Genomic DNA, 14,249 nt, shown 5'->3' on the forward strand with positions numbered 1-14,249 from the left:
TTAAGATAAACCCTGTTATATATATATATATATATATACACCCGCATTGTTTCAAATTCTTCAAGAGTTCAACACCGTTTGGCATTGCGTTTGTAACTGTGTTTCATCGAAATTTGAAAATTTTTTTTTTACTAAAATTGAGTGCAGTTTGTACTTTTTGGATCGTTTTAATGTGCTGATGTCAAAAATGATTTTTAAAAAATGAAAAAAATATCATTGGCATGCATTTCGGCACGAAAAGCTATTTGAAAAGCACCCGCAATCACACTGCCAAACACGCTCATAAGTTTAACTAATTGGTATATATATAGTTTTAAAACCTGGTTCGGCCTGGCAGGTCGACCCGGGTCTGGCACTGGGCCGGATTAAGGTAAAAAATAGTCGGGAATTTGGCTTGATAAAATCCCATCGACCCGAAGGGTCGACCCAGAACCCGGTTGACCAGGATAAACCCGGCTAAGACTCGGCCGAACTAGTAGAAGAAAGAATGCCTCAACAATCGATTAAAAGACGTCAAACGCATTTCATAGCAATCCATAGAACGAGCTATGGAAAGAAAGAATTCAATTCCCATCCCTCACTTCAAAGCGGGAGCCATACTCCCAACCTCTCTCCACTACCAAAGAGAAGAGAAGACAAAGAACAAAGCTAGATAATCTCTTCTTTCTAGCTCCATCTATGGCTTATGGATCTTAGGGATAGTTTCCAATGGGCAACCCTGGAAACGAAAAGACTTAAAGGAGAAGGCTTACTTCTCAAAGGTAGGCTTAGAGACTCATTCAAAGTTGCAAGTTGATCCACTTCCTTTCCTTTATCAATTATAGGGGAGCCGTTCTAGGCTCTAAAGCTAATCTATACCTTTCACTAAGTCTCTCTCTCTCTCTCTCTCTCTCTCTCTACAAATCACATTCCTAAACCCCTAATCTTTCTCTTTCTCTATACACCGTTTATCATTTTATTTCTCTACACAGTAAAACAAAAAATGGGAAAAACAAGTGAAATTGGAGGGCTAATATCAGCAATAACAGCCTCCTTTTCCTTTTCTCAATCAAATTTTGTGTGTTTTTGGTGGTGGGATTCATGGAAAATTTGTGGAAATGGGTTTGTGTTGTTTTTGTTGGGTTTTTGGAATTGGAATTGGAATTGGGTTTTCTTTATTGGTTTTTTTGTTGGGTTTTTAATTAGGGGCATTTTTGAGGAGTTGGTGAAAATGTTTTTGTTTTTTTTTTTTGTTGACCCGAGTCAACTCATTTGACTCGTGACCCGATCATCAGACGTTGACCACCAGATCGGGTTTAAAAACTATGGATATACAACCCGCAAACTAGTAGATATCAAGTAGCAAAACTAATGAACTCTTGAAGAATTTAAAACATCCCACACACACACACAAAGAGGTTTCTTCTTGCGCTACCCTGATGGCGAATCTTTTTTTGGTTAATGTAAAATAATATTATACGGGACACATGAAACTTTTTGACATTATCATTAAACTTGTATACATGTGACTCGGATTATGAATTCTACTGGGTTCAGTTAAATTTGTATTATGTTATTATATGATAAAGCAAAATATAAAAATTCATTCAAATTTAATCTAATATTGAACGATAAAATTAAAAAAATAAAAAATCCAATAAAAATCCAATATTGAATGATATAATTGAAAAAAACCAAGAAAACACAGAGGGCCAAAAAAAAGAAGAGCCCGGTTGTACAGGCCTAAGACAAACACAACATGCCTAGGCCATGTTTATTTTTGTTTCTTTTTAAAAGTGATGAATAACATGTTATTCACCGCTATTTTGTTTTTTTTTTTTTTAAATAGTAGCAAATAACAACACTACAACTACCATGATGGCTAAAAAGAGTAACCTTTTTGTATATAATGGGACCCACACAAAAAAAAGCAAGAAAAACTTTTTCTTTATGGTAGTTTTTTGTATTTAATTGTATATTAAAAAAAAATCACACCCCACCATCCTTTGTATTAATTGTTTTTTATAGTAGCGTTTTAAAAGTGTTTTAAAAAAATATTAATTTTTTTTATTTTAAATTAATATTATTTTAATATTTTTAAATAAAAAATGCTTTAAAAAACAATAACAACAACAACAAGACTCTCGTATTCCTCCTAATAGCACGTGATACATATTGATCAGCAGGAAAAGATCAAACATTCATCTATGTGGCCAAGATTAATGGAGTCGGTGTGACCATTGGTTATAGACGTGCAAAAGGGGCAAACGTTTTCCACAACAAAACTATTCAACTGGGTTTAATTATTTCCATGTCTGATGATACACTTATCACTGTCCACATATCTCCGACTTCTGTGCTTCAAATAATCTTCGGATTATGCCGTCCATAGCATGGCATTCACAGAGATACAAACCATATTCGTTGGAATTTAACTTTAGGAGACAAGGAGGATCTCTCTCTCTCTCTCTCTCTCTCTCCATATATATATATATATATATATATATATATATATATATATATATATTTCTTGCCCAACAACTCAATATTTAAACTCTTTAAACATTCAATTCTGCAGGATAGATATGCAAGTATTGACTATTACATAAAGTTTAACTGGTTATGAAATCTCATAAAGGAGGATGGGAGAATTGAGATTATCTATTATAAAAGTGAAAAACAAGTCTATTCACCAAGTCTTTTAAATTAGAATTATTTTTTAAACTAAAACATTATTTGGATTATGATAGATTTAGCTTGTAATCCTCTGGATTAAAAAAGAGAAGCTGAAAATTATTTGTTTGTTTACTTTTCAACTATTTCTGCGTCAATCAACAAGTGATTTTGCGTGCTATAAATGGCCGAAAAGGAGTTCATCTTTATCAAGTACTAGGCTAATAAATTGGAGGGGTATTTGATCAAATAAATGGTTGTTAAACATTTAAACACAAACAATAATTTTAATTGAATATTTTCATTTGATAAAAAAAGGTAAGAGAATTCGATTTTAATTATATTGATTTTTTTATACTAAAATTCGACAAAATAATGTAAAACTTACTAAATTAAACAACTAAAATTCAACACAATTATTTCTAAGTGTTAATATTTTTAACCCTAAATTTTTTAAAAAAATTATTGTAAATGGAATAAATACAAAATAATAATTAAAACTAATCCTACACATTTAATTGAAATTGAACAAAACATTTAAAAAATAAACTAAAATGCAACAAAATAATACAAAAACTACTTCAATAATAACTAAGATTCAACACATTTATTAATTTATAAAATTATTAAGAACACAAATTTCAACGAAAATAATGACAAAAATACAAAAATGATGCAAAAAAAAAATAAAAAAAAGGAAGAAAAAGGAATGAAAAGTTATTACTTTAATGGCGTGCTTAATTTTGATTGATAATTAAAAAACAAAAAATAAAAAGAAAAGAAAAGAGATTGTTAATAAACCCAAAAAAAAAATAAAGAAAGACAACATACATGAGGATGAAAAGAGAAGAGAATGCTTGATTTAGACTGAGAAGAAGAGAGAGAAGAGAAGAGAAAGAGATAGAAATAGTTCCATGAGAGAAAAAAAAGAGAAATAGATGAAGCTCCGTCTGTTCTGATTTTGGTTTTTTAAGTTAATTTTACCAACATAATTACCGATAAAATATTAAATATTTATATTAGTGATTTCGTTTGTAAAGTCGTATTGAAGTTTAATGGTCTTGGTATCTGGACACTTTTTACCAACAGAATCATGGACAGAAAATTAGATATTAATATTTTAATATTTTTATCAGTGATTCCGTCAATAAAATCAAATGGAAAATTTTAACTTGCATAAAATTTTTCAAAAAGCCTTCCAAATATTATCGATGACTTTTCATTCTCTTAGTGATGTTGTTGGAAAACAAAAGTTAATAGTCAAAAGAACATTAAGTATTAGGGTATTGAGAAGTGAACTGTTCCCGTAGTCTCTAGAATATACCGAAAGACATATTATGTCAGTATACCCGTATGTAATGAAAACTATAAATAGTGTCAGGGAGAAGACAAGCAATTCACATGGTCACTGGAATATATCGACGAACACATTTCATCTGTATACTCGTATGTAATATACAGTCTATTGATATTTTTATCATTATAAAACAGTTTCTAATGCCAAATTGTATTTGTATTCTCTATCTATCTATCTATCCTGCAAATACTTCAATTCACAACTGCACATACAACACAATAACACTAGTTCATATCACAATAATAAAATAAATATTTCCTTATGATTCAATAATAAATTAACTTCATTGTCATTATATTGAACTGAATTTTATCCAAATATTACATTATAGTTTATGGCATTACACATTCATCAATTGACTCGTCTTCATTTCCATTGCAATCTTCTACGTTGATTTCATCGTTATCATTATTTAACTCTTTGGTGTCAACATCAACAAAAATATTCTCGGCGATGCTAAAATTTAAATTTTCTTCTAAGTCATTAGACAAAGCAACTCGAAATGGATTAACTAACTCACTAAGTTGAAAGATCTCATCTCTTATAGTTAATTCATCGGTACCATTATGAACAACCTCGACACGACCCCTAAGTTTGGTTTTCACTATGGATAACCAATCAACTCTTGAACGATTCTTTCTAAAGGAATGAGTGTATATATAATAAACTTACTAGCATTGCTTGGCGAAAATAAAAACATCATCGACGTTGCGGAGTCTAGCATTTGAATTAATTTCGACCAAACCATGATGAGGATATATTTTGATTTCTTTGTCAATGGTATCATACCAATAACATTTGATTAAAAAAACTTTATCCTGCTTGCTATGATATTACAATTCAATAACCTTTTCCAACTTTCCATAGTAGTCAACTTCAAACTCATTAGAAGTTGATCCTTTAACACAAATTCCATTGTTATATGTATTTCTACCCTGCCTATATTCTTCAGTATGAAACACATGACCATTAAAGAAATACTCGTTGTAACACTTCACATTTCTTTTAGGACCCAAACTTAGTAAAGACAAATTAACACTAACATTCCCTCTCAATTGATAAACACATAAACACGGTACACGAAGTACAATCATGAACAATTAATAAGAAATGTATAATGAAATTAAATATCCTAAGAGATAAGAATAATTAAAAAGTACTTACATGTGTTCTGAACCACGTGGAAAATTATTCATTTTATAATCAAAAGATTTGGGATTTAGTCAGCTGTGAGTTTTAGAATAGTAAATATTGACGATGTTGCCTATAAGAAATTCAACAATGTATCAGTTTATAATATTATAAAAGATAAATTGTTCAAAAATAATAACATATTAAGTAGTATACTTATAGAATAAAAGGTCTTAGTTCATCACAATTAAATAGTACATAATTATGTGTTTGTCTGAATTCTATTTCTGACAAATATCTTCCTCACACAACATTTTTGGTACGGGTCATCCAGGATGAGAGAATATTGACAAGTTCACACATGAAAGCACTTCCCCACCATTGTCATATCTTGGAACGCGGTTGATTCTTTTTCTTAATTGAAGCTCCAAATAGTACAAGATAACTATTGAGATCTCTTCAATAATATAGGCCTTGCATGTTAAAGCCTCAACATACGCCTTGTTTTTTTAATTTTCTCTTAAGGTTGAATAAGTACCTGCATGGAATTAAATGAATGTTTTGAAATATGCAAAGAAGGACAATAAAATTTTAATTATGAAGCATGTGTAATCTCTGACCTCTTGAATGGATACATCCATCTATATTGGACTGAGCCTCCAATTTTTATCTCAAATGGTAAATATATGGGTAAATGCTCCATCAAATTGAAAAATAATGAAGGAAATATCATCTCAAGTTTGCAATTGTCTGGATGATATTCATTTCAAGCCTCTTTATGTGTTGTGTCTGCAACTTATGGGAGCATATATCTCTAAAGAAGTGACTAATCTATGTGAGTGCATCTCATATCCTCTTGGTAATACATCACGGTAAGCTAATGGAATGAGTGTTTGCATAAACACATGGCAGTTATGACTCTTCATTCTATGCAATCTGCAATCCTTCAAATTCACCAACCTTGATATGTTTGAAGCATGTCCATCAGGAAAACAGAGACTTTTAAGTCATTGATAGATAAGTAATTGTGCATTCTTGTCTAAGGTGGAGTTGACTTTGTGACCTATGAACCAACATAAACCAACTCTATATTTTTACGGTGTAAAAAAAAAGTTATATCCATTCTAGCTTTAATGTTGTCCTTTGTATTTTCCTTGACGTCCATAACCGTGCTGAAAATATTCTCATACACGTTCTTTTCTACGTGCACAACGTCAAGGTTATGACGGAGGAGATTAGTTTTCCAATAAGAAAGCTCCCATAAAATACTTTGCTTTATCTAATTGTGGGTCAAACCAAAACCAGAAAATTTCTACTTACCAGATTGAAAATCAAAATTCAAACATAATATCATCATACTCTGATACCATGTCACACAATTTTTCACTTGAAAGAAGTGTTTGTTCAACTCTAATACCATTTGATAGGAATTCATAAAATTATCAGATATCCAAGAGAGAGTACATGAGAATTTTACTTAGATTTTCAATTGTTTTTTATTAATAAAAAAATATGATTATAATTCTCATATTATTTAATAAAATCTTTTAATACTTGTGTGAACTTAACTAAATTTAAATAAACTATACAAATTTTTATATGTTTTATTTCTCATTTTACCATACTTATCTTGAGTTGTGTATTGGATGATCCTATGAGAATTTTCAAAACGAGGGATTAAACCTCCTCATTGTATAATTGTTACATCAAGATAATGACACGGTAGATGACATAGTCTATCAGGACTCTCCCTTTTCAAAGACAAGTAGAGAACAAAACATTATAGATTAATAACACATTTATAGTGTGTGGGGGCAATCTGGTGTTTATCACGACTCTCCCTTTTGAAAATCTTTTGTTATATAAAGCCACAAAAGGAACACCATGCATGTCAGCAACAGTAGTAGATCGAGTTGTTTGATCATGGAATATCTTGCTGCAACTTCCTTCACAACCCTATTAAGCTTCCCTGCTTCACTTCTTGTCTTAGCAATCATACTGTTTTACTTCTTCCAATCCCATAAGAATGTCAAGAAACACCCATTGCCTCCCGGTCCAAAACCATGGCCTATTGTTGGATGCCTCCCTACCATGCTCCGAAACAAGCCAGTGTATCGATGGATACACAATCTCATGAAAGAAATGAACACTGAAATAGCTTGTATCCGTTTAGGAAATGTTCATGTGATTCCTGTCATTTGTCCTGATATTGCTTGTGAATTCTTAAAAGCACAAGATAATACCTTTGCATCTAGACCTCATACCATGACCACAAATCTCATCTCGAGAGGGTACTTAACAACAGCTCTCTCTCCCTCTGGAGACCAATGGAATAAAATGAAGAAAGTTCTTATGACTCATGTACTTTCTCCTAAAAAACATCAGTGGCTTTATAGCAAAAGAGTTGAAGAAGCTGATCACCTTGTTCATTACGTGTATAACCAGTGCAAGAAGTCTGCGCATCAAGGTGGCATTGTGAATTTGAGAACTGCTGCCCAGCACTACTGTGCAAATGTGACTAGGAAGATGCTGTTCAACAAGAGGTTTTTTGGGGAGGGAATGAAAGATGGTGGACCTGGTTTTGAGGAAGAGGAGTATGTGGATGCATTTTTCAGTTGCCTTAATCATATATATGCATTTTGCATCTCGGATTTTTTGCCATCTTTGATAGGGCTTGACTTAGATGGGCATGAGAAGGTGGTGATAGAGAATCATAGGATCATCAATAAATACCATGATCCCATAATCCATGAGAGGGTTCAACAATGGAAGGATGGTGCAAAGAAGGATACGGAGGACTTGCTTGATATTTTAATTACCCTAAAAGATCCTGATGGCAATCCCCTGTTGTCAAAAGATGAGATAAAAGCTCAAATTACAGTAAGTTTTATATGCATTTACATTTTGAATTCCACATGGAAACACATATTTATGTCTTTAATATTAAGTAACTAGCCAGGCACACAATTGCTTAGAGAAAAAAAGACTTAATTAATTATACCAGTGATCAGCTAGTCATAGCTTAACTGGCAGTCAGGGGCGGAGGAGCATAGAAGACTAAGGTGGGCTGTAGCCCAAGTAGAAAAATAGATCTTAAAAAAAATATAATATCTCATCTTATAATTATAAGTATAGCCTTTTTATTTATCTTTTTTTCAAATCCGGATATGTAAATATTTCCTCTGCATTATTTCTTATTAGCCTCGTACCTTTTCATTGGGCTTCTTAGCCTTTAGCATCCCATTAATTTATCTTCTTACTCGTTGAATAAATTTCTAGGATTTTCTATTCTGGATAAAAGAACCCACTTTATATATCCCATTTTATATGTATTTGATTCATAGAAAAACATTAAAAAATTTAATTTTAAAAAATAAAATTAAAAAAATAAGTTTGGGAATGTGGTTGCGATTGTTTTTTAAAGTGTTTTTCGTGCTAAAATATATCAAAATGATGTTTTTTTTTTTATTTTTAAAAAATTATTTTTGAAATCAACACATCTAAATGATTCAAAACATACCAAAAAAATTATTTTTTAGCAAAAAAAATAAATTTTAAGGGAACGCGGTTTGCACCGTGTTCCCAAATACTCTCTACTCTTTAGCCCCATCTTATAGTAGCTAATAAATACTCAATCAACCACGAGGAGTGTAGCCTAATTGGTCAGGCTCTAGGTTTGATTTCTAAATATCACTAGTTCGAATCCCACAAATCTTAAAACCACTAAATATTTATATGGTCCTTAACTTCAGGACCTGTAGGATTAGTTGAGGTATATGTGAGTTGATCTAGATATTCATATTAATAAAATAAATAAATAAATACTCAAGCGAAGTTTATAATATTTCACGCACTTACCATATCTTTGCCACCTGCTGAACTCCTATCGGTATAGAATATAGTTTCTTAGCTCATTCTTCGATTTATAATACAAAAATTTTCATACATCATTAATGAAATGATAACTAGAGTGTCTATTCAATAATGGATATTGAAAAACAATTTATGTTTATTTGTTCGTAGCCCAAGATAAAAAAGATTCCTGGTTCCGCCCTTGCTGGCAGTCATGACCTTTCCTTTGAGAGTCTCAAGTTTGCATCTCTTTCCTTAAGAATTTTTTTTTAAATAATCAAGTTTCACTGCTGTATATCATAGTAATGATTTTCAAACATGATGAAACTTGCAGGAAATAATGACTGCAGCAGTGGACAATCCATCAAATGCTTGTGAATGGGCATTCGCAGAGATGCTAAACCAACCTGAGATACTTGAAAAGGCTACTCAAGAACTGGATAGAGTGGTCGGAAAGGAGAGACTTGTCCAAGAATCAGACTTTGCGCATCTCAATTACGTTAAGGCATGTGCTAGAGAAGCATTCAGGCTTCACCCTGTTGCACCATTGAACCTTCCTCATGTGTCGGCCGCCGATACAACAGTTGCCAACTACTTCATCCCGAAAGGTTCCTATGTTCTGCTTAGCCGTCTAGGACTGGGCAGAAACCCCAAAGTATGGGATGAGCCGCTCAAGTTCAAGCCGGAGCGCCACCTGAATGAAATGGAGAAGGTGGTGCTGACTGAGAATAATCTGCGATTTATTTCGTTTTCCACAGGAAAACGTGGGTGCATTGGTGTGACACTAGGGACTTCAATGACTACCATGCTATTTGCTAGACTTCTTCAAGCGTTTACTTGGAGTTTACCACCTCGTCAATCCAGCATCGACCTTACCATTGCAGAAGACAGCATGGCTCTTGCAAAACCTCTGTGTGCACTTGCAAAACCACGCTTGCCTCCACAAGTGTATCCCGGATACTGAAGCGAGTACAAGGACTGTGTATGCCGCAAAATATTATCAATAGAGGTTGTGCCAGAACATTAGCAGTTAATGTGATAAACTCCGGTAACTTTTATATTGTTGAGAAAACAAACATAAAGGATTTGTGTTTGGAATTCTTATTTAACTGCTAGTTAATTAAAAATTTTAATGGATTACGATAGTTTGATCTTATAACCCCCCGTGAAAATAAGAATATAATTTAAGAGTGTTGAATATTGTTGTTACCTATTTTGAAGGCCCCATATACACCAAAAAAATCAGACAAAAAAAACCGGAAACAAAGAGAAAATGCAAATAATAAAAAAAATACTAAAAAGAAAATCACAAAAATATATCAGTAAGAAGAATATATCAGAATACACAGGAAATTATCGAAGAATACTGGTTGAGAAAGATCAAAATATACAAGATTAAAAAATTTGACATTGTATTTTCGACCAATAAAGGCCTCATTGGCAAAGAAAGATTAAATTTGAGGAAAATTCAAATTGGATATTTAAGGATTCAATTGAAATTTTTCAAGGTTTAATTGAATTTATTGAGGGATTAATTGCAAGAAAAATTGATTTTTTAAAGTCAATTTAGACTTTAATTGGAAGAAATTAAAGTCTAGGAGTCGAATTGTAATTTTTAAGAATTAATTTGGTTCAATCAGAGACTTAATTGCATAAATATTAAAGTTTAATGGGTAATTAAAGACTTGATTGAAGAAATCCAAAACTAAGCACCAAGTTGAAAAAGGCGCGTGAACGTAAAGGCTGGAATTGACCAAATCAGATGTCAAATTGAAAAAATTTAAAGTTTATTGGTCAATTGAGGTTCGAAATGCGTAAATTTAGAACCAAGGACTAAAATGAAAGTAGCGATCAACTTTGAAGCTGATAATTGAGTTTAGTAAGGGTGAAATAGCATGAAATTAAAAATCAGGAGACAATTACTAGTATAATTAAAAGCAATGGAAAGAGTAGGGACTCAATCAAAATTTTTCAGATCTCGAATTAAGAACCCTAAAGGACATGTCGTTCAGACTTTATGAAAAGAAGGTAAATGACACGTCGTTCGTCAGCTTGCATCTTTGTTTTAACAGGTTCAATTGATCCAGTTGGCAACTTCAAGTGCATGAATACAGAGTTACAGACCTTTAAATTAATTAAGCAGCGTTGGATCCAAATAAAAGATATACACCCCCTTTATAAAATTCAGGTGATCTCAAGCGATGATAACTTCAGAATTGCTCCTACAAGATCTCAAAAGTAGACAACTCAGTCATCCTTAACAGTACAATCATCACGCAAAAAATGATTTGGTTTTTATATGGCTCCTCAATAGGTTTTTATCAAGGGTTTACAATACTTCTCTCAAGATCAAAAGGTTATAAATGAATTCAAAACAAATATTAAAGCCAGATGACCTCAACATTACCATCTGCTAAGGCTTTATACTTAGCCTCAGTGGAGGAGCGGGCAACTGTACGTTGCTTGCCAGATTTCCATGAAATCGGTGTTTGACCAAAGAAAACAAGATAGCCACCCGTAGACTTGCGATCATCAATACTACCAGCCCAATCTGCATCTGTAAAACCATGTAGAGCAAAAGAGGTACCTCGAGTGATATGAAAACCATAGGATGGCGTACCTTTAAAATAGTGGAGAATGCGTTTAACGGTAGCCCAATGGGAATCTGTAAGAGCATGCATGAACTGACAAACATTATTAACAGCAAAGCAGATATCTAGGCAAGTGAATGTAAGATACTGAAGAGCACCCATAATTTGACGAAATCATGTGGGATCAGAGAATGGATGATCCGGTTGTATAGCAATTTTTGAAGGAGAGACTGAAGTATCAATGGGTTTGCAAGAAGTCATACCAGCCCAAGTGAGGATGTCAAGAATATATTTGTGTTGGCGCAATATCAGACCCATACCCGTAGACTGAACTTTAATACCTAAAAAGTAGTGAACAATACCTAAGTCACGAAGCTTGAACTTAGAGCTTAGTAACTGTATTAGACGATGAAGCATGGGAGAGTTGCTACCCATAAGTAGAATATCATCAACATATACCAAGAGATAAAAGATATTAGTACCATCAGATAAGCTAAACAAGGAGGTGTCAACCTTGGAGGCAAAAAAACCAATGGAGAGCAAAAAATCACTTAACTGGCAGTCAGGGGCGGAGGAGCATAGAAGACTAAGGTGGGCTGTAGCCCAAGTAGAAAAATAGATCTTAAAAAAAATATAATATCTCATCTTATAATTATAAGTATAGCCTTTTTATTTATCTTTTTTCAAATCCGGATATGTAAATATTTCCTCTGCATTATTTCTTATTAGCCTCGTACCTTTTCATTGGGCTTCTTAGCCTTTAGCATCCCATTAATTTATCTTCTTACTCGTTGAATAAATTTCTAGGATTTTCTATTCTGGATAAAAGAACCCACTTTATATATCCCATTTTATATGTATTTGATTCATAGAAAAACATTAAAAAATTTAATTTTAAAAAATAAAATTAAAAAAATAAGTTTGGGAATGTGGTTGCGATTGTTTTTTAAAGTGTTTTTCGTGCTAAAATATATCAAAATGATGTTTTTTTTTTATTTTTAAAAAATTATTTTTGAAATCAACACATCTAAATGATTCAAAACATACCAAAAAAATTATTTTTTAGCAAAAAAAATAAATTTTAAGGGAACGCGGTTTGCACCGTGTTCCCAAATACTCTCTACTCTTTAGCCCCATCTTATAGTAGCTAATAAATACTCAATCAACCACGAGGAGTGTAGCCTAATTGGTCAGGCTCTAGGTTTGATTTCTAAATATCACTAGTTCGAATCCCACAAATCTTAAAACCACTAAATATTTATATGGTCCTTAACTTCAGGACCTGTAGGATTAGTTGAGGTATATGTGAGTTGATCTAGATATTCATATTAATAAAATAAATAAATAAATACTCAAGCGAAGTTTATAATATTTCACGCACTTACCATATCTTTGCCACCTGCTGAACTCCTATCGGTATGGAATATAGTTTCTTAGCTCATTCTTCGATTTATAATACAAAAATTTTCATACATCATTAATGAAATGATAACTAGAGTGTCTATTCAATAATGGATATTGAAAAACAATTTATGTTTATTTGTTCGTAGCCCAAGATAAAAAAGATTCCTGGTTCCGCCCTTGCTGGCAGTCATGACCTTTCCTTTGAGAGTCTCAAGTTTGCATCTCTTTCCTTAAGAATTTTTTTTTAAATAATCAAGTTTCACTGCTGTATATCATAGTAATGATTTTCAAACATGATGAAACTTGCAGGAAATAATGACTGCAGCAGTGGACAATCCATCAAATGCTTGTGAATGGGCATTCGCAGAGATGCTAAACCAACCTGAGATACTTGAAAAGGCTACTCAAGAACTGGATAGAGTGGTCGGAAAGGAGAGACTTGTCCAAGAATCAGACTTTGCGCATCTCAATTACGTTAAGGCATGTGCTAGAGAAGCATTCAGGCTTCACCCTGTTGCACCATTGAACCTTCCTCATGTGTCGGCCGCCGATACAACAGTTGCCAACTACTTCATCCCGAAAGGTTCCTATGTTCTGCTTAGCCGTCTAGGACTGGGCAGAAACCCCAAAGTATGGGATGAGCCGCTCAAGTTCAAGCCGGAGCGCCACCTGAATGAAATGGAGAAGGTGGTGCTGACTGAGAATAATCTGCGATTTATTTCGTTTTCCACAGGAAAACGTGGGTGCATTGGTGTGACACTAGGGACTTCAATGACTACCATGCTATTTGCTAGACTTCTTCAAGCGTTTACTTGGAGTTTACCACCTCGTCAATCCAGCATCGACCTTACCATTGCAGAAGACAGCATGGCTCTTGCAAAACCTCTGTGTGCACTTGCAAAACCACGCTTGCCTCCACAAGTGTATCCCGGATACTGAAGCGAGTACAAGGACTGTGTATGCCGCAAAATATTATCAATAGAGGTTGTGCCAGAACATTAGCAGTTAATGTGATAAACTCCGGTAACTTTTATATTGTTGAGAAAACAAACATAAAGGATTTGTGTTTGGAATTCTTATTTAACTGCTAGTTAATTAAAAATTTTAATGGATTACGATAGTTTGATCTTATAACCCCCCGTGAAAATAAGAATATAATTTAAGAGTGTTGAATATTGTTGTTACCTATTTTGAAGGCCCCATATACACCAAAAAAATCAGACAAAAAAAACCGGAAACAAAGAGAAAATGCAAATAATAAA

At 33.0% G+C, this 14,249-nt stretch overlaps 2 protein-coding genes across 2 annotated transcripts; both read left to right on the forward strand.

The window, feature by feature from the left end:
• The first annotated feature begins 7,046 nt into the window (after positions 1-7,046).
• Positions 7,047-10,050, forward strand: LOC133668924 (phenylalanine N-monooxygenase CYP79D16-like). The gene is made up of 2 exons (XM_062088932.1): positions 7,047-8,020; positions 9,327-10,050. The coding sequence occupies exons 1-2, from the start codon at positions 7,064-7,066 to the stop codon at positions 9,954-9,956; spliced, it is 1,587 nt and encodes a 528-aa protein (XP_061944916.1). The 5' UTR covers positions 7,047-7,063; the 3' UTR covers positions 9,957-10,050.
• Positions 10,051-13,070: 3,020 nt separating this feature from the next.
• On the forward strand, positions 13,071-14,020 carry LOC133669115 (phenylalanine N-monooxygenase CYP79D16-like). The gene has a single exon (XM_062089140.1). It carries the CDS (start codon positions 13,303-13,305, stop codon positions 13,924-13,926), a length of 624 nt encoding a protein of 207 aa, XP_061945124.1. The 5' UTR covers positions 13,071-13,302; the 3' UTR covers positions 13,927-14,020.
• Positions 14,021-14,249: the final 229 nt, after the last annotated feature.

This window comes from Populus nigra, chromosome 12 (assembly GCF_951802175.1).
Source record: "Populus nigra chromosome 12, ddPopNigr1.1, whole genome shotgun sequence".
In the NCBI taxonomy this organism is placed as follows: Eukaryota; Viridiplantae; Streptophyta; class Magnoliopsida; order Malpighiales; family Salicaceae; genus Populus; species Populus nigra.

What these genes read in the sequence shown, in the direction of transcription:
- LOC133668924 (XM_062088932.1), top strand. Translation starts at nt 7,064, where the DNA reads ATGGAATATCTTGCTGCAACTTCCTTCACAACCCTATTAAGCTTCCCT. An exon ending in AGATAAAAGCTCAAATTACA is followed by an intron (nt 8,021 to 9,326) that starts GTAAGTTTTATA and finishes TGAAACTTGCAG; the next exon opens with GAAATAATGACTGCAGCAGT.
- LOC133669115 (XM_062089140.1), top strand. Translation starts at nt 13,303, where the DNA reads ATGACTGCAGCAGTGGACAATCCATCAAATGCTTGTGAATGGGCATTC.